At 54.2% G+C, this 19583-nt stretch overlaps 8 protein-coding genes across 8 annotated transcripts; 2 read left to right on the top strand and 6 right to left on the bottom strand.

The window, feature by feature from the left end:
- Positions 1-274: 274 nt before the first annotated feature.
- Positions 275-1075, bottom strand: AYL99_07550 (hypothetical protein; the record flags this gene model as incomplete). Its single annotated transcript, XM_018839059.1, has 1 exon — positions 275-1075. The coding sequence occupies one exon, from the start codon at positions 1073-1075 to the stop codon at positions 275-277; it is 801 nt and encodes a 266-aa protein (XP_018691827.1).
- An 860-nt stretch (positions 1076-1935) lies between these two features.
- AYL99_07549 (hypothetical protein) lies at positions 1936-3690 on the bottom strand (the record flags this gene model as incomplete). The annotated part of the gene is made up of 1 exon (XM_018839058.1): positions 1936-3690. The coding sequence occupies one exon, from the start codon at positions 3688-3690 to the stop codon at positions 1936-1938; it is 1755 nt and encodes a 584-aa protein (XP_018691826.1).
- Positions 3691-5139: 1449 nt separating this feature from the next.
- AYL99_07548 (hypothetical protein) lies at positions 5140-6276 on the bottom strand (the record flags this gene model as incomplete). The annotated part of the gene is made up of 5 exons (XM_018839057.1): positions 5140-5234; positions 5297-5532; positions 5583-5667; positions 5719-5800; positions 5854-6276. 5 exons carry the CDS (start codon positions 6274-6276, stop codon positions 5140-5142), a joined length of 921 nt encoding a protein of 306 aa, XP_018691825.1.
- Positions 6277-7063: 787 nt separating this feature from the next.
- On the bottom strand, positions 7064-9327 carry AYL99_07547 (putative amidase; the record flags this gene model as incomplete). The annotated part of the gene is made up of 9 exons (XM_018839056.1): positions 7064-7211; positions 7260-7687; positions 7747-8057; positions 8105-8196; positions 8244-8475; positions 8538-8568; positions 8662-8698; positions 8753-8874; positions 9103-9327. 9 exons carry the CDS (start codon positions 9325-9327, stop codon positions 7064-7066), a joined length of 1626 nt encoding a protein of 541 aa, XP_018691824.1.
- Positions 9328-10810: 1483 nt separating this feature from the next.
- On the bottom strand, positions 10811-13298 carry AYL99_07546 (hypothetical protein; the record flags this gene model as incomplete). The annotated part of the gene is made up of 4 exons (XM_018839055.1): positions 10811-11948; positions 12001-12803; positions 12863-13001; positions 13054-13298. The coding sequence occupies 4 exons, from the start codon at positions 13296-13298 to the stop codon at positions 10811-10813; spliced, it is 2325 nt and encodes a 774-aa protein (XP_018691823.1).
- Positions 13299-14864: 1566 nt separating this feature from the next.
- AYL99_07545 (2,3-bisphosphoglycerate-independent phosphoglycerate mutase, variant) lies at positions 14865-16482 on the top strand (the record flags this gene model as incomplete). Its single annotated transcript, XM_018839054.1, has 2 exons — positions 14865-14895; positions 14951-16482. 2 exons carry the CDS (start codon positions 14865-14867, stop codon positions 16480-16482), a joined length of 1563 nt encoding a protein of 520 aa, XP_018691822.1.
- A 108-nt stretch (positions 16483-16590) lies between these two features.
- AYL99_07544 (hypothetical protein) lies at positions 16591-17229 on the bottom strand (the record flags this gene model as incomplete). The annotated part of the gene is made up of 3 exons (XM_018839053.1): positions 16591-16758; positions 16894-16976; positions 17217-17229. 3 exons carry the CDS (start codon positions 17227-17229, stop codon positions 16591-16593), a joined length of 264 nt encoding a protein of 87 aa, XP_018691821.1.
- A 493-nt stretch (positions 17230-17722) lies between these two features.
- Positions 17723-19165, top strand: AYL99_07543 (glutamate-5-semialdehyde dehydrogenase; the record flags this gene model as incomplete). The annotated part of the gene is made up of 1 exon (XM_018839052.1): positions 17723-19165. One exon carries the CDS (start codon positions 17723-17725, stop codon positions 19163-19165), a length of 1443 nt encoding a protein of 480 aa, XP_018691820.1.
- Positions 19166-19583: the final 418 nt, after the last annotated feature.

Raw genomic sequence — 19583 nt, 5'->3', positions numbered from 1 at the left:
TACAGAGGTGCGGCAGAGTGACAGAGAAAAACGCGAACCAGAAACAACACGGTACCGGAGGCGGCAGGATTGGATATCGTTGTTGGTTCAGGGTCTGCTGTGGATATGTACAGTACAACTAACTGTATTGTCAAGGGTCCAAACAGCGCCCTTCCTCCCACTCAAGTTCTCAAGTTCTCAGGTTTTCCGTGGAAACCGGCGCAATCATGTTTTTGGGAGATTGTTGTCTCTGTTATCTGCTCTCAAGTCGTGCCGGGGCGCCATCTTTGTCTCCTCACAGCGACGCCCTCGGGTTCGCATCCTTACGCTTGACCTCCTCCAAGAAGGGCATGACGGCCTCCAAGAACTTCTCGGGCTGGTCGATGTTGACGGCGTGTCCGGCGTTGGGGACGACGACTTTCCTTCCCCCGGGGATCTTGTTGGCCATGTACTCGCTCGCGGCCAGGAAGGGCGTGTCGTCGGCGCCGACGACCACCAGGCTGGGCACTTTGATGGTGGGCAGCGACTCAATGACCTTCGAGTCCCGCTGGGCCAGCATGCCGCGGGCGGCGAGAGCCAGGCCGGTGGCGTCGCGGTGTGTCACGGTGGCCCGCTCGGCGCTGAGGCCCTGCAGGACGGCGAGGCCCTTGCGCTCGAACTGGGCGCCCGTGGCGTGCGCCGTGCGGTTCCACTCGTCGCGCGCCGCGTCCTTCTTGAACCCGGGTCCCGTGTCGATGATGAGCAGCGCGCGCACCCGCGCCGGGTACACGCGGTAGAAAGCCAGCGACATGTATCCGCCGAGGGAGAGGCCGCCGACGATGGCGCGGGTGTCGCGCCCACACGCCGCGTCCAGGATCGCCGCCATGTCCGCCACTGTGTGCGCCTCGCTGTACGCCGCCGGGTCGGCCGGGTAGTCGGAGGCGCCGTGGCCGCGCATGTCCCACAGGATGAGCGTGAACGCCTGCGACAGCGGCCCGATCTGGCCCGCCCACATGGCCGACGTCGACGAGTAGCCGTGCGTCAGCAGCAAGGGGGGCCCGCTGCGGCCGTGCACTTCATAGTACAGCCGGACGCCGTCGCGGGTGAGATGGGGCATTTTGATGGTTTCCCTGGTTGATTGGATTGGATTGGATTGGACTGGCAGGACAATACACAATCAGCTACAGCGAGAGGGACACCGCGACGTCTCTCATGCTGGGGATTACAGTATGAGGTTGATATCGGTTCTATTATAGTGTATATATATATATATATACACATATACGAGGTTAAACTTCTGACCAACCCGACCCGTCTGGCGGGGGAACCGAGGCGATATTGCTTGCGAGCGTCAGAATGCGGGGAATGATGATCGGCCGCCAACGACGGGGATACTACTGTGCATACGAAATACGAAGGGCATCCGTTGAGTCTGGCTGGGGGGACTCGAGCTTGTTTTCGCCGCGGCGATATCGTATCACGACATCCGAGGAGAGGAGAGGAGAGGAGAAGAGAGAAGACGTCGACCATACAATACATATATATATAACAACCTGCAGGGGGCTTCGGTACGCTCGCTCTTCAATGGCTCAAGCATACATACATGCTCAGAATACAACAAGGTAAAGACTGAATGAATGGCTTGGTTATGCATGATTGACCCCAACCACATATGCCTGAATCTCCAGTATATACCAGTCCCAGTCCCAGTACCAGTACCTGTCACCAGCCTGTGCCTGTGCCAGCAGTCCAGAACATCCGGATATCCACCTCTGTTATGTAGCTCGCGCAAGGACATGTCGGACATGTATGTATGTATGCATCCACACCGCGGACATGACGTCAAGGGGAAGGAATGCACACCTTTTACCGCCCGACGAACGGTATTTCTCCTCTTCCGATAAAGACCTAATATACGTGTTTGTTGATCCCTTCACTTTCTTTCCTTTCCCTTTCCCTTCTCTTCCTGGTCACTAGTCACGGTAACAGTGGTGATAGCGGCGGTAGTGGTGGGAGTGGTGGTGGTGCGGTCTCGCTCCCTCCAGAACGTGCAGAATCCCTCGATACCTCTCTCGAAATACTGGCTGAGAGTGCCGGCGAGCGTGATGACCGGGGCACATGGATGCGTGCAAGGCTCAGTTCCGGCACCACCGAAAACCCCGGAGCTGCAGGAGGATTGGGGACCTCGGAGTAGCGATACCCAAAAGTCGCCGTGCGTAGGTGGTCTCGGTCCCTCTGTCTCACCAGAGGCGAAGGAGGATGTGCTGGTGGTGGTGGTGGGGCGTCGTCTTTCTCGGCTTGTTGCTGCTGCTGCTCCTCGTCCCCCTGGCTCAGCGGTGCTTGACCGGCCCACAGGACCTTGGCTCCATGGATGATCCACTCGAGCTTGCTGTCCGGGATGCCTAGCTTCTTCAGCTGAGCCTTGTTGCGCAGCCGGAAGATCGAGTAGCGTCCGGACGTCCAGATGATCAGAGCGGCGATGAAGATCAGCGTCATGAGCAGGCCCGTGGACAGCTGTACCGTATCCATCCAGACGCTAATCACCCGCGGGACGGGGAACGCATAGATGGTGTTGACGGTGGCAAAGTACGTCTGCCACATCCTCAAGATGTCCATGGGCGTCGGCGTCGGGACGGGGAGTCCTTTGCTCGCGGCCGACTCCAGCATATTGGAAAAGTACGTTCGGTATCCAAACGTGATGGAATACGTGTCGTTCGTCCAGATCCACGGAATGGCGTCCTCGTCCGGCACCACGGGCTTGCGGCTGATACCACACTCGATTCGTGTATAGCTGGCGTTGCGCACCGGCCCGACGAACCGCCACGTGTCTTCAGCGTCAAGCGTGGCGTCCGTCAGATCGGTGGCGTTGAGGTGCGACAGGTGCAGCACAGAGAAGCAGATGTCCATCGTGGCATTGTTGGTGTACATCCGATCGTCAATCGCCGGGTCGGATTCAATCAGGATGAAGAACAGTGCCTCCTCGAAAATGAAAGCCGGCTCGGTCTTGGACCATGAGGAAAAGTCAACCTGTACGCGATACTTGGACGAATCCAACCACTTGGGATCATAGGTCTTGCGATAGGTAGGGAACGCATCGATAGGATCGCGGAATGTATAGTTGCCGACGGCACTGACGTTGGGTAGATGTGTCTCTTCCGTAAAGTTGCACGTCAAAGTCCACGTCGGATCCCACTGGCTTGACTCGTAGATCCAGGGTGACGTGTAGGGGGGCAGGTATTCGAGCATGTGGTCGACCGGGAAATTCGCTTGGTCCAAGCTACGGATCGTCTGGTTCCACAGCACGTTCATCTCGAGGAGGTTCGCCTCATACCCGTCCCCCTTGATCGTCGGGAGGATCTCGAGGGAAGCTAGTTGGACGGTCTGGGTGCTCCTGAGCGACACTTTAGCGATGGGACCGGCAAACATACAGGCAAGTGTGACCGCCACCACCACGATCAGCTGGCTGAGAAGATGCCAGTATTCCCTTGAAAAGACCCGCTGTCGAAGCACCCTGAGGATATCCCACCCATCGCCGGGCCCGGACAGAATAATGAACTTGGTCAATGGCACCTCAGAATTGTGTCGGAGGATGTTGGTGCTTCCTCGCTGCCACCAATATTTGGAGAACGCCCATACTCCTAACGTCCCCAGTATAGAGATGATCACGTTGAGCCCCGCTTGCACACTGGTCAAACTCCACCGCGTCGAGAGGCTGATCCACGCAAAAGTCATTGCGAGAGCTTGTGTTGTGGCCTAGATAGAAAGAGTGGTTAGAGCAAAGAGAGCAGTGCCATCGACTTCAAAGGCTGCCATATTGTAACCCCAGTGTCCGTGTCAACAGGATCAATATATCTTGACCATGTGGCCATGGAAGTGTTCATGGGCTCTAAAGATGGCGACTCGGCACTGCCACCTTTAGTCATGTTGCACAGATGTTTCGAAGGCTGTGTTGGATTCGTGTCCCTGGGGGATCTTCTCCAGGAACGCCTCATCCGAGATGGAAACACACCACAAATTCTGGCAAGCCTACCGAGCAGTGACACAACTGGCAGCGCCCGCCCATACAACCGCTGAGTCTTCAGCTGGCACCTGAAGGCTTCTCATGGCAACGGCCTGGCGTGGAACGGGGCTCGAGCGCTAAGTGTTTGCCCGACGTGGCTGGGAAGGAATTGATTGACGGAGAAGCAGCCTGCTGGTCGCTCTCCTTCGTCGAACCCTTCATTCCTGCCTTGATTCCAGGCCGACGATGTCAGTCTGAAAGCCCGTCACCATCACTCTTGAGCAGGGGTACCTCTACCCGAAGCGTCCTGGGTCGGTCCGTCTTGATTCAAGCCATCCTCTGTGTGAAGCAACGATAAGGCCGGCAAAGGTAGGGCACCAATCAGAGCTACAGCGAGTGTGCTGATTGCCATGACCAACAAGCCTCTCTCGTATTCAGAGAATTTGGCGACCTATTAAATGAGCACACGTATCGCGGGAGACGTGAAGAGACAAGAGTCTGGTTGCCTTTTCTGCCAGGGCTTTGAAAGGGGTGTAGTGCGCGGGTTGTATGCAGGGATTCATGGAATCACCCCATGTGATACCTACAACCATTGCGCCGTGGCACAGTGCAGGGGAAACCTGATTGATATGTATAAGTCAAAGTCCACATGACAATATGGTTCGTGTCTGCCTTACCACCCAAGTATTTCCGGGATTGAGATTTCTACCGTCGAGCATCTGGTTTGTGCTCTTTTAGATTGTCGACTTCTTGTCAGTACTGATATCGCATTACAGATCACCAGAACCAAGTCACGCTTCGGAAAAGAGCCAACGAAAAAAGCACAGAAACAGCTTCAGCCTTATTCTCGCCATGCCAGAAGTAACCAAGGTTCAGCCATGGAAGTCAGTTTGGCCGGCGCCCAACACCACCGATAGCAAAGAGGGCGAGAAAGACCAAATCCCTCATTTCAAGCTCTCGGGGGCCAAGAGCGCCGAATTTGGATACGAGGAGGAAGTCAAGGTTGACGAACCGAAGCCTGAGAAGAAATGATCTGCTCCCATTGAGGTCGTGATGCCGGACAAGCTTACGGGGCCAGAATATTCGTGGTCTAAGCGCAGATTGGCGCCGATATTACACTCTTTTCTTGGAGATCTCAATATCCAACGTGGAACCAAGTCATTTTCGTATTCTCAGGATTATCACACGTAGAATATGAAGGCCCTTAGCTCGATACTGCTTCTTGGTGCTGCGTTTTCGTCGGTGTCTGGGTTGTGAAAGCTTGCGTGTGCCACACCTGCAACACAATGAGTGAGTTCGTCGAACCTATAGAGGCCATTCGAGATGTGTTGAACTCACCTCCGCCGCTCGGCAAAGAAGAATCGGTCTGTTGAAATACAATGACCTCGTCTTCTCGCAAGTCCTTAAAGTAATACCACTTGTGTCTCGGACTGTAGTAAACGCTTTCATTCTCGGTGAAATCCTGGCTATACACGACATCGACCACCACGCTTTCCGACGGTCGGTCCAAGGTACGCCAGTCACAAAGGGCCAGTGGCCAGTCATTGCCCGGCCCTTGGAGTGATTTCCAAACGCTGTGTCATGAGCCCGGTGCCCTCTACGAGAGTTCAAGTGCCCGACTTACTTGACGGTGATCAAACGCTGGTATTGGCCTGGAGCCATATTGAACGCTCCTTGTGCAGTTCGCGCAGCCGAATATATCGAATAGTCTGGCACTCAGTGAGCACCGTAATACTGCAGGAATGCCTCAAGATGCTGACCCATGTGCGCAATGGTGGAAGGCTGAACGTTTTTGAAGAACGGCTTGTTGGTGGCAGGGAATTCTGGGTCTCTCTTGCGGAGCTATCAAAGTCAATGGCAGGATACCAATGCGGATATCGAGCGTGTGTACTGACACTATGCTCCAGGATTCGGATCTGTGTTGCCTCGGGAAACTTGTGCCACAGCATTCGTTTGATGGCAGGATAGTAGATTTTGCCCACTTTTTTCTTGTCATCAAATTCAGCCGATGGCAAGCTGCATTCAATTTTTGAAGCTGAAAAGCCGTACTCTTCCAAATTCTGAGCATTCTCGAGCGGTCGGAAGTTGCGAATCAACACCTTTTTGGGTTCGTCCACCATGTTTGTCTCTGGAATCGCACCCCCAGCCTGGAACCTGAGCTCGTAAGGTTTTTCATGCTGATGCTTTGGATCCATGGTAAGATATTCAATCTCACTCCATACAGCACCCTCCAAAATACTATCGTCTTCTGGCTTTAGCTGACCCTGTTCATCCCTGGCCATGGGATGGGGAACCTGCGCCTCGGGCGAATTCGTCATTGCAGCCAGTCGATACTGGTGGTGAGTCTCCAAAGGACGGCTGCGGAACAGATTGAGCCTGAGAATGGTCTCGGTGGGCACCGGAGAGGGGGTTCCTCGTAGCACACTGCCATCTCTCTCCGTTCTAGCTGATCAGGCTGTGAGCACTGGGATGCCCTTGTAGTTGCAGCAACGTCCGTGGCCATTGGGATATTATTGGCTGCCCTTTCTCCACGTACGGTGTTATCTCCCCTCTTTCCTCCTTCACCCATGCCACTAGGCCGTGAAGGTGAAAGTCGCACGAAGGCGGTTGCCTTGTGAAACGTGGGGTGATGAACGGCATGGGTAGTCTCCTGTTTCGTCTCGTATGCGACGAACTACGCCCCGCCGCTGAGTAACCATGTCGACGAAAGAAGGCGCGCGTCCTGCGTGGTTGGGCAGCATTGTCTAGAGTGTAGCAGGCCTGATTTGTCTGCACAGGAGCTGGGCACGGAAGAATCGCAGCCTTGAGCTTGAGAAGGCCCATTCCATGCGCATTATATTTTCGCCACAGACGGACAAAGCCCGAATAAAGTTCCCCAGCGGACCCTGGTATACCAACACCAAGCTGTCGGAGTGTCCCAAAGTCCCCTCGCATGAGCCGCATTGACAAGGCGCTCACCTGCGAACCGAGTAGCAGTGTCTTGTGATATCTTCTCCGGTTCGCTGGAGCGGACGGCCTAGTCTCTAGCGGTGGGCAGGTCAACGCATCCTTCCATTTTGGAGTTCAGAGCATCCCGCTTGCCTGTCTGTTGGTTGTGCGGGCCAATCAGGTCCATAGAACATCCCCAATCTCCGTCTCGGGCACAATGTACGGTGACACCTTATCCCTGACATGAGTCCTTTGCTCGTATGCATAAGCCATGCCTATGAGTTTCGCATCATCGAATCTTGCCCCGAGGAAACTCAGCCCAAACCTGAACCTGTTAGCCACCACGTTTATCTGTAGAATGAAGAGAACGTACGGGATATTTGGAGCAGCTTCAATCAAGTTCCACGAATTCTTCGAAACTGGGGAGCCAATGGGATAAAAGCCCATTGGCACACTCACTATTGGGGCGCCGACAGTAGCAGCGAAGCTAGAAGAGAAATGTGTTGGCAGGATAACGGCGTCGAGGTTATAGCTCTTTAGTGTGCCGAGAAGACCCCCATCATCACCGTAGAACAAGTTCTGCTGATAGGCAGGCCAGAATTGGGGGGAGGTGTTGTTCCAGTTCTGGAGCGCAGCATCCCACACACCAGTGTCTCTATCCGGATAGTCTTCCAGAGGAAAGGACTGAGTGAAACGACGCAAATCCGCGAGGGAAGTGATGTTGTTTGGGTTGTATATCAGAGAGCTTAGATATTGTTGTAAGTTGACGACAAAGTCTGCTTCAAGAATGATTGTCGGCAACTGCGAGGTTTCGAATTCTGCAGCTGAGGTAAAGTTGGTATCTTCGACGATGGTGGCACCTGCTTCTCGTAAAACGTCCAGTGTTCATAGAATGAGTCGACTATTGGCTCAGTTGTGTTGGTGGAAAGGATTGATATGACGTTGCTCGGAATCCCAAGCCTGACGCCGGACAGTGCAGAGAGTTGACAAGCAGCAACAAAATCCGGAACACTGCCACCTGGAATGGATGAAGTATAGTTGTCCAGTGGATCGACCCCGGCGATTATTTGCAGAATTTGAGCACCATCTTTGACGGTTCTAGCCAAGGTCCCGACAGTGTCCTGGTGCTCGCTGATTGGGATGACCAGGTGCCTCGAAGTTAGCCCGACAGCTTCAAATGTCAGTCTGGTCCCACGCTCGCTGTCAAAACACACTTACTTGGTTTGATTCCAACAATGTTATTGAAATCAGCAGGATCTACAATGCTGCCATCTGTTTCGGTGCCCAAGCAGCCCAGAGCTAAGCCGAGTCTGTCTGACAGTCAGTGAGAGGAGCAGATTCCACTTGGCATACTTACGCGGATGATATGCCACTGCCGCTCGAGCTGCCCCACGGATCTTCTTTTGGAAAGTAGGGCCCGTACGACTGCCCTCCGTATGCTGACCAGCCATTGCTAGTGTTCAGGGATCGAAAGTTTGCCCACTGACTGAGATTCGTCTTGCCGAGCAGGATAGCTCCTGCGGCTCGAAGCTTTTGTGCGACCGTAGCATCTCTTGGAACTTTGGCTCCCACAAGAGCCCAAGAACCAGCTGCGTGAACGAGGTCAGCATCGACTCAGCCTTGCTGTTTTAACAATATTATGTTCATATACCTGTGGTGTTCATGCTGTCATTGGTGGCAATCTGATCCCAATCAGGAGGTCAGCAGCGTTCCCTGATGGATAAACGACACCGAATGGACACGTCTTGTTCTTCTTCTTGAAATGGGTTACCGACATTGTTCTTGATCAGGATGGGAAGCCCATGGAGAGGCCTATGGTAGTTAGTGAATCAAGGTCGGGAACTCAAGGATGGAGAAGTGGCTAACCCACGAGTCAAACCTCCCACGCGCTCGTCATCCAATTGGCTCGCAATAGCCAAGGCATCTGGGTTGATTTCCGTTACAGCATGTAGGGTGTCGTTGACTTCATGTATTCTCGCAACATAAGCCTAGACATGGGTCAGCAAGACGGCTTTGATATAGTACAGCTTTGGTGCGGTGTAGGATTTGCACATGCCTTGACAAGATCAACGCTTGTGAATCTCCTACTGGCAAGGCCTGCTTGCAGTTCGTCGATGGTAGCTTCCAGCAGCCCCGGATACCCTGCTCAAGTCAACCCACAGTACACAGAGACGAGATAGCTACTTGCCAGAAGGCGCTGGTCTGTGACGAATTACCCCAGCACTGACGACGCCGATGAGCAGCAAGGGCACGAGGAAAAGGACGAGAAAGCCTGCGTGTGGAAAGGTGCTTTTCCTTGTCATAGCGACTTGCGGATCTGGCGACGTCGAGGTTGGGAGAAGTTCGTATGACGCTTCTGCTGAGCGGTCTTGAGGTAGGATGTATTCAATGGACAGGGCTTTGAGCTTCTGTCGGAAGCGACCCCACAGAGATTGCAGCATCGCCTACCACTCACTCAACTCAGCAACCGGCCATCGAAACACCGACACCACCGGCGGATAATATAGCGGCTGCAGTAGTGACTCGAGGTTGCGTTCAGCATCCCAGCACTGCCCGGGTGGTTGTGGTGCCCTGCGAGCCTGCGCCCGGTGCCAAGGAACCACGTGTTCGGGCATTTTCGAGCTCGGTGCTTCCCTGCGGCTGAAGCTCAATCACATCTGCAGAGTGCGCGCCTTAGCCTTTTCACCCCAGGCTCCTCCTACCTTTTTTTGTGCGCAAGTCTGCAGCTTGAAGAAACCTAGCTTCCGCATTGGAAATTGGAGTCCATAGGATCTGCCGAAGAGACGCAATACACCATCCCAAGGCAGCAAGAAGACCACGAGCTCGAGGAACCTCATCGTGTCCCCGCGACTTTAAGGGCACGAAATATCACAACCGAGAGAGCTCGGCAGAGGCTTGTTAGTCGGAGCGGGTGACATCCACTATTAAGTGGAACGGGGGTATTCTCCTCCGTCCGCTGCCAGTCTCAGTGAGGAAGATGGTAAAGTTCAGTCTAACAACAACAGCACAGTGTCAGCACTGGTCCCAATCCTGCCCCAGGCCTCACCTATTACATATGTCAACCTGCTCGGAAATTCATCGGACCTACCACTATCTCGTGCGCACTCTACAGAGATGACCTCCACTGACTCAATATTGCTGCACTCGAGGATTGCTTCCATGTCCTCGACACAGATTGAGCTTGAATTCTACGCCAAAAGGGTGATGGGCATAATTTCAGGATCAGAACCTGCTGCTACACTCCCACGAAACACACACTGCATGGCTAATCGCGTCTTAGGGCAGCTTGTTCAATCACTCAATGACGACGGAGCCCGGCGATTCGGTACCGTCTGGAATCGATTAGAGAGTCCTGGCAAACCGGAACCCGTTTACTCGAGGTTCGTTCGTTTACCGCCGCAGAACATCCTACGCAACACATTATGACAGTACATGATGGTGGTGAACTCGAGGAGAGACGGGTTTTGATGGTGGCATGAACAAACACTGCAATTCTCGCGACGGAACGGGATACGCTCGCCTCCACGGTCGCCGCGCCTCGCCGGTGACGAAACTAGCCAGCATTGGAACATACTAGCGTCGAAGTCACCTAGAAGTATCATGTTCTGTGACAACGACCGTTGGTGTTCGAGAAAAGGCCGAAGCCTGTATGCAATATGAGACCTAGGCTGGATTTTGGCAGCATGTAAAACATGACCCATATGTACTATCCACAACTAGTGGCAGTAATGACAATGTCGTCCCTGTTCGTTTCCCCAGCGGCTCCAAACGCCCGTATGTACGTAGTCATTCCGCAAACCAGGACTTGAGAGGGCTGGTATCTCTTTCGTGTGTCAGCGGATATCCGTTCCCTCACCGTCAGACGGATTTTCCAAGATTATGTCCTAGAGGGCCAATGCCGCTTTCACCCCTTGGGTCCCCTCACTAAGACAGGGAGGAGAAACCAAATCTTGGTGAGGTGAACGCCTTGACCGTCATCTCTTCGAGCTCGTCGTTCCACCCGCGGGGAGGTGGTGCCTCGGAAGGGACGTCCTTCAGATCCAAACCATCGTGCCGCTCCAAGACCTCGGTCAACAGCTGCCTGAATATCCTCCACGCACGATAACAGGACAACGAACTCCCACTCATGCACCAGAGGTACGCCATGGCCTTGCGCAAATACGTCACCAGTTGTGGGACCTCGTCCTTGAAGTGTTGCGCCCCGAGGGCGAGCTCCAGCAGCAACACGGCCGCCGCTTGCGACACGAAATGGAGAAGGGCCCACCACGGAAGCAGCTGGTACGCTTCATGGGCTGTGGGATAGTCAGGCATCAATGACAGCATGGACATGGCGGCATGGATGCAGGCCCGTGCCGAGCTGCGGTTGAATTCTTTCGACTGGCTTGATTCGTCCTCGATAATCACCTCGCAAAGGCATGGACGGTGGAGGATCATCTCCAAACTGTGATAATACAACCCTAGTTCGATCTTGGCTCGAGGGTCCGTGTCCGTGGGATCATGACCCTGGAGAGACACCTCTTGTGGAGAGTTTTCGGCCCAGGTTCTCAACTCAGACTGCAGGTCACCAATCTTGCGCTGAGTCTCGAACCACGAATCATTGGACGTTCCGCTATACAGCTGCGTCGCTATCCTGTCACTGATGCGGCAGAGGTAGAGTCGTTGAGGCAAGTATGAAGTGGGCACATCACGTCCTACCGACGCAAAACTCTTCCAAGGGACAGCGCCACCCGTCATCTGAGATATGCTGCGGCTACTGTTCAGGTAGTCGAGCCAGATCTTCCGCGAGGCACCAGGCGAACGAAAATTGTCGGTTTGGCCAGAGAATTGCTCCGTCTCCTGCGGAACGGTATAGAAAAGATCGATGGGTATAGTCATATCCGCCGAGGATATGGATTTCGGCCGCCCCGTAATTTCAGCAATCAAGATCTCGAGGCTGTAGAGCGAATACCACGTCCGCGCTCGTCGTGCCTTGTCCAATCCGCTCACGGAGGGATCTGTGATGTTCATATGCAGGCCCAGAGCCGTTGCGTGTCGGGTCGCGTGGCCAAGCGTGTTCCAGGCTCTGTCCGATTGATTAGCAGACGCGACACTCCCAGAAGATGACAACGACGCACCGCGTAATGGATCCGTTGACAAGAAGGTAAAACGCCAAGAGACCGATGCCCTGGACACGCTCGATGTCGGGGTGGTCGAACATCACTCTGTGGTCAAGCCCGAGCGCCCGTGCCCTTGCATAATAGATGAGATGATCTCCATCACCGTCCCCTTCGGCTAGCTGGGTAATTTGCAACCACTTTGCCCCAATAGCCCACACGAGATTTGCTAGCGCTAGCCATCGCCGCTTTCCCCATGAGGAGGTTGTCGTCCCCTTGCCCGTAAAAGAGTATGCCCTCTGGAGAAATTCCTCGCGGAGGACAAAATGAAATGCGCCCTGCATGGAGTGGAAGAAGGCTTCCGATAAAATAACCAGAGATTCATCAGCCGGCCAGTGATACTGATCGACATAGTCTTCATCCACGGACAGCACGTTGATGTCATCCATGAAATAGATAAAGTCTGCCGTAGTCGCGAGATTTTCGTCCATTTCTGCCGTATGCCACGGACTGCGGTCGGGCGGCTTGCATCCCCGGACGATCTCAAACCCACGTTGGATCCAAGAGATCTCCGACATCTTTCCCACGAAGCCGGAAGCGCCTCCTCCAAAGTCTAGAGACACAATATGGTTTAGCTCTCCCTGTCTGCCAGGAGACCCCACGCTCGATCGGGCTTTAGCTTCACCGTAGGACTCGCCCACCCGTGGCCGACCTTGACTCGATGTGGACGATGGAAGTTGGGAGACAGAGGGTGCCGTCCGGCTCTGCGACTGGCTGCTCGCCGGTCTCCCGGGCTCGTCTTCTTCCTCGTCTTGTTCAGAGTGCTATCGACTTTGTTAGGCGTCAAGGGAGATCAGAGAGTGCGCTTGTGACGAATAGTTACCTTGGTCAGGAGCTGCAAGATGCGAGTATTCTCCTCTGGGCGAAAGTCTGGCCGCTCAGCTACTGAGCGAAGTGCAGCGACCAACTGAGCATTCTCTTCTTCCAGGAAGCTGATGCGATCGAGACTTTCGGCCAGATCCCTGTCCACCGTTAGCGACATACACTGGAAAAACACCGGTTCACGATTAATACTTTTTGTTGCGTTCGCGTTTGCGATCGCCATAGACGCAGGCTGCGCCGTCTTTGATACATTTGGAACATCGATCACCCCCAGAGCACTTTGTCCGCATCAAGCGACAGCGATCGCAGGCGTGCGACGTGCGCACGTTAGCCACGTTAGTCTTCCTCGGATGACGGGGCTTGGGAGGAGAACTTCCTGGCCGCCGCTGATGCTGTCCGTGCGACGAACCAACGGGACTGTCCATTGACTGCGACATGGTGCTCTTTTTTGCGGTGCTCCGGGTGCCATAAACGGCGCCAAGCCAAAACTCTCAAGCCCAGAGAAGCCTGTGCCAGATGAGCCCGTCAATATAGCAACATAGGAAGAAACGAAGATGAGAGAGGTAAATTCCGTAATGTTAAATCTCCTTATCATGCGGTGAGGAGAACGCTCATGCACTCATGTGAGTCGTCACGGGAGGAAAAGCTCGTTGGTTCGACAGGAACACTTGTTGTCTGTGGCAAGTCAAGTCGTAAGACTTGGAATTCGAGATGTGAAAACGGGTCAGTTTAGCGTCATCGAAGCAGGAGAAGATCGAAGCGGTCTCTCAGGCGAATAGAGCCGTTGTCGTGCAAAACCACCGTTCGCCATTACCTCTGCCGCCGGTGATCGTGAGCGGGAAAGGTTTCCGGCGATGGCAATTCTGATGTGCACATCAGCCCCCAGGAGGACAGGGATTGGAGCAGCTGAGTCCACATGGTCTGGAGATGGGATAGCATGGCAGGAATCAAGCCAATTGCGGCTATCTCGCAAAAAACTTCCGCCCTCTGTAGGCGAATAGCAAAATAGCGGAAGTGTTGGGCCCGTCCATTCTTTCTCAGTTCTGGGCCGATCCCTGTGGTCCTCGTTCCTCCCTTAAGACTCCCCAAGGGAGGGTGGCAGGGAAAGTCAATGCGAATAGACCTGATAAGCGCATCGTTTTCTTCCTTTGCCTTGCAGTCCTTCTTACCTGTCTTCACACATCCAGACACGTTATGCTTTCAGAACGGTGGCGAATTTCCTGCTATGAGAGGCCGTTGGTCGGACAATGTCCTGATCGCCGCTGTCATTGCAGGCTCGATCCCTAGCAGAGCATATCTAAAGATTCAGCAAGCGCCCTTGGATTGCAATTTCTCCGCTGAGCTGAAGAAATAAGCGGTCTGCCGACACAGTGATTCAACACAAGGAAGAGGTATGGCAAAGCAGAATCAGAAGATCCAGGGGGTGAAAGAAGCCCTCTATCGCCGATGAGCCTATGAGAAGTGGAAGAACTTCGCGGAGACCGATGAGACCAGGCGAAAGAAAAGGTGTCCAGCGAGCCAGGTCCAGCCACCAAAAGCGGGAAGAAGTGACGTAAAGGGGGGGTAGTGCTGGTGGTGCGCATGGCAGAATGGGGCCACTAGGCGACCCCCAAGCCCAGAGCTAGGCACCCCTGGGCCCCATCCTCAGGTGCGTGGACAGCAACGGCCTCTGCTCCAAGTGCCCACAAGACTCGCCGCTGACGCTCAACCACCCTTGTTGGGTGCCCCCCCTTCCTTTTACCCAGCTTCGTCGTCTGCCCCCGCCAGACGACTACTTAGCTGAGAAAAAGTGCGCTCAGCGTCCAATCAGCCCCTCCAACCCAGGTCAACAAAATTTATCTTCATAGCTCTTTTTACCCTCAGGCGTTGGTATTGAGTGTGTTAAACACAATTGACACGTCTTGAACCACGATTGATCACTTTTGTCACCCTCTCGTCCAATCGATCCTGCAGTCTCGGCCATCTACAAGTCTGATTGACGAGCTTCTTGAGTTTCCTTCGCAATGACGAAGGTCGACCACAAGGCTGTTCTCAGTGAGACATAGGAGCTCCTGTCCCAAGGAATGAAATACACTGACCTCGTCGCCAGTTGTCATCGATGGATGGGGCATCCCGTCCGAAAGCTCTCCTCCGGAGGGCGACGCCATTGCTGCCGCCGAGACCCCTTTCATGGACGAGTTCGCCAAAGATGGTTCCAAAACTGCTCAAGGCTACACTGAGCTTGAGGCTTCATCCCTCGCCGTGGGTCTCCCAGAAGGCTTGATGGGTAACTCTGAAGTCGGCCATCTCAACATCGGCGCAGGCAGAGTCGTCTGGCAAGATGTTGTGAGGATTGATCAGACCATCAAAAAGGGCGAAATGAACAAGATTACCAACATTCAAAAATGCTTCCAGCGGGCGGTCGACGGCAATGGCAGGCTTCACCTCCTGGGTCTCGTCAGCGACGGAGGCGTCCATAGTCACATCAACCATTTGTTCGCTCTCTTGCAAGTTGCCAAGGAGATGAAGGTCCCGAAAGTCTTCATTCACTTTTTTGGAGACGGTCGAGACACGGACCCCAAGAGTGCTGCGGGATACATGCAACAGTTGCTGGACAAGCTGAAGGAGCTGGGCATCGGTGAGCTGGCCACGGTGGTTGGTCGTTACTACATCATGGATCGAGACAAGAGGTGGGATCGTGTCGAGATTGGCATGAAGGGCATCGTGCTTGGTGAAGGTGAAGAATCATCCGATCCCGTTGCCACGATCAAGGCTCGATACGAGAAAGGGGAGAACGATGAGTTCCTCAAGCCCATCATCGTCGGCGGAGACGAGAGGAGGATCAAAGATAATGACACCCTTTTCTTCTTCAATTACCGATCCGACCGTGTCCGAGAAATCACTCAGCTTTTGGGCGATGTTGATCGATCGCCCAAGCCGGACTTCCCGTATCCCAAGGGGATTGAAATCACCACCATGACGCAGTACAAGACCGACTACAAATTTCCCATCGCATTCCCACCTCAGCACATGGGCAACGTTCTGGCCGAGTGGCTGGGCAAGAAAGGCTTGAAACAATGCCACGTCGCTGAAACCGAGAAGTATGCCCATGTGACGTTCTTCTTCAACGGAGGGGTGGAGAAACAATTCGAGGGCGAAGAGCGAGAATTGATTCCCAGTCCGAAAGTCGCCACATACGATCTCGACCCTCCCATGAGCGCTCAAAAGGTGGCAGACAAGCTCAATGAAAGGATAGCGGATCAAAAGTACGATTTCTTGATGAACAATTTTGCGCCCCCGGACATGGTTGGTCATACCGGAGTCTACGAGGCGGCGATCAAGGGAGTGGCCGCCACAGATGCCGCCATCGGTACGGTGTATGAGACGTGCAAGAAGGAAGGCTATATCCTCTTCGTGACAGCCGATCACGGCAATGCCGAAGAAATGTTGAATGAAGAAGGCAAACCCAAGACGTCACACACGACCAACAAGGTTCCCTTTGTCATGGCCAATGCGCCCGAAGGATGGAGCTTGAAGAAACAGGACGGCGTCCTCGGGGATGTCGCCCCCACGATTCTTGCAGCGATGGGACTCGACCAGCCGGAAGAAATGGGCGGCACAAGTTTGTTGGTCAAGAAGTAAGTGGACCTATGCATGGAAAAGAATGATTATCCTGGACAGTATCGTTCTCGCGTTCTCGCGACGCAGGTCTACCGACGCTGCAGTCGACGGTTGTTGCTGTTGTCATTGTTATCTGTCGTTGTCGTCGTTGTTGTTGTTGTTGTCGTTGTTGTCGTTGTTGTCGTTGTTGTCGTTGTTGTCGTTGTTGTCGTTGTTGTCGTTGTTGTCGTTGTTGTCGTTGTTGTCGTTGTTGTCGTTGTTGTCGTTGTTGTCGTTGTTGTCGCGAGCACTGTAGCACTAGAAGGCATGATGAGCTGATGAGACATGAAAACCCCAATAGACGAAAGGCAGACACATTGAATCCAGATGCAGGAGAATAGAATCCTCCCTTTCTGAAAAATGCAAGCGAAACCAAGTCCCTCCAGTACATACCTCGTACAAGGGCGTGGGAATCGCATCCTTCGGGTCCGGTCTCGTGGCCCGAAGGATCACATCCACACATCCGCCCTCTATTTCTGTCTAGAACTTAACAGGTTGTGTGGTATATCTCTCTCTATGGCGTGGAAGAGCCTATCTAAAGACTATCAGGAAAAAAAAAGATCTGCTCTTATTCGACAGCAAGTACCATATAACTATGTACGTAGGGCTCAGATAAAGTGGGCAAGCAATATATATGGGAAGAGTCGGCTATACAGCGGGCGATGGATATTTATTTGTTGCAGATACATACTCTGTCCCCGCGTAATACATCTTACCAGAAGTTATCATAGCTGCATCGTGGTGCCCACCAATGATACGGGCGAGAAACTTGGACGGAGGGTGGAAAAAAAAAGGTGTGGCAAAAAGGTTTCTAATCGACAGCCACTCCCATTACATACTGTACATAGCTTTGTATCCAGTCCGAAGACTCTTGAGTGTATGTACTGAAAGGGCGCGCCAACCACCGCTCCGCCACCTTTCATAACCACTGCAAACTTGGTCTCTTTCCAGTCTCAGTGTCTGGCCACTACCAACTTACCAACTGAAGGCGGGAAAGGGGTCTGTCTGGCTGACTTTTTGCCCGGTCATTTCAAGATCCTCCCCCTCCCCCCCAAAGACTCAAAGCCATATAATTCGCCCCGAGAAGCCTGAATTTAGGGGGAAAAAAGGGAGGAGAAGCAAAGGAAAGGAAAGAAAAGCAGCACTTGACGTTGGAAAGAGGGGAAAAAAAAGAAGAATCCTCCACGCCCAAAAAAGCTCGACGACGACAAAGTCAACAACCATGTCGCTGACAAGCTCGAGCCCCGTCACCTGTGCGCAATCCGCCTCGCTCGCCTCACACACCCTGTCCATCCTGCCGCTCTCGGCACGCAATGATGCCCTGACGGCCATCCACGCGGCTCTGGTCCAGCAAAAGGCGGAGATCCTCGCGGCCAACGCGCACGACATGGCGCTCGCCCAACAGGCTTCGTCCCAAGGGGAGTTGAGCCAGTCGGTGCTGAAGCGTCTCGACCTGGGCCGTAAGGGCAAGTACGACGACATGCTGAAGGGGATCTTGGACGTGCGCGACCTGCCGGACCCGATCGGCATGGTGGATCTGCGTACGAGGCTGGATCGTGGCCTAGAGTTGGAGAGGGTGTCGTGTCCCATCGGCGTCCTACTCATCATCTTCGAGGCGCGGCCCGAGGTCATCGCCAACATCGCCGCCCTAGCCATCAAGTCTGGGAATGCGGCCATCCTGAAGGGTGGCAAGGAGAGTACCGCGAGTTTCGAGGCCATTGCCACAGTCATCGGCCAGGCCCTGGCTAACACTCAGGTTCCTGCCGCGGCGATCCAGCTGGTCAAGACCCGGGATGTCATCGACGATCTGCTGGGCTTGGATCGGTACATCGATCTCGTCATCCCCAGAGGCGGCAATGAACTGGTCCGATACGTCAAGAGCCACACAAAGATCCCAGTCCTGGGCCACGCCGACGGCCTGTGTTCCGTGTACCTGCACAAGGACGCAGAGAAGGACGTGGCCATCAAGGTGGTGGTGGACGCCAAGTGCGATTACCCAGCGGCGTGTAACTCGGCAGAGACGCTTCTCGTGCACGAGGCGGTGTTGAAGACGGTGCTGCCCAGTGTGGTGGAAGAGCTCCAGAAGAGGGGCGTGAGGTTACGTTGCGACGAACAGAGCAAGAAAGCATTGACGGAAGTGCTGAGTCCTGCGAACGCAGCCTTGCTGCAAGACGCGACCGAGGCGGATTTCACAACGGAGTTTCTCGACCTGATCATGGCCGTCAAGACGGTCCCAGGGACGACTCCGTCTTCAAACGGTTTACCGAACGGCCACTCGTCCCCCAATGGCGGTGGTGATGCCCCATACAACGACGACGCAAATGATCCTTCTCTGCTCCGGGCCATCGCGCACATCAACACCCACTCATCGCACCACACCGACGCCATCATCACGCGCTCCGCCGCCGCGGCCGAGAAGTTCATGTCCGCGGTGGACTCGGCCGGCGTGTACTGGAACGCCTCCACGCGGTTCGCCGACGGGATGAGGTACGGCTTCGGCACCGAGGTGGGCATCAGCACGAACAAGATCCATTCGAGAGGCCCCGTGGGTCTGGAGGGCTTGACCATCTACAAGTACAAGATCAGGGGGACGGGCCAAGGGGCCGGGGAGTACGGCGAAGGCGAGGGACAGCGGAGGTTTCTGCATGAGAGGATTGAGATATGACAGGAGACATTTCGAGAATTGACCCTCACTGGATACCGGTATTTGACTGTAGCTACGTTTTGCATCACGGGCATTGTCACGCAACTAAAAAGTTCAGGACTGCAAAGCAAAACATGCGACAAGAACACAGAGAGGAGGGGAATCGAATCGGACATTTGGTTTCGTTTGATCAACGCATTGGAATTTTCGTCTTCGCGTGTCCCTTACTCTGGAAAAATTGACAGCGACCACGGCAGGCGGACCCCATTTATTTCTCTCTCTGTCTCACAAAGCCCGACGCGCCTCGCATGAGCAAGTTTCCTTTGGTCTCTGCTTCGAGAGGACGCTTTGACGAATCGGGACGATCGAGCAGCTTCGCTTGTTTCGCATTTCGTGTGTCTGGCTCCCAGGTTCCGTAGTAGAGTCACCACCCCATCTT

This window comes from Fonsecaea erecta (genome assembly GCF_001651985.1).
Source record: "Fonsecaea erecta strain CBS 125763 chromosome Unknown Scaff6, whole genome shotgun sequence".
Taxonomy (NCBI): domain Eukaryota; kingdom Fungi; phylum Ascomycota; class Eurotiomycetes; order Chaetothyriales; family Herpotrichiellaceae; genus Fonsecaea; species Fonsecaea erecta.
Note: the sequence above shows the minus strand (reverse complement) of the source record. Positions and strands in the feature narration are given on the sequence as shown.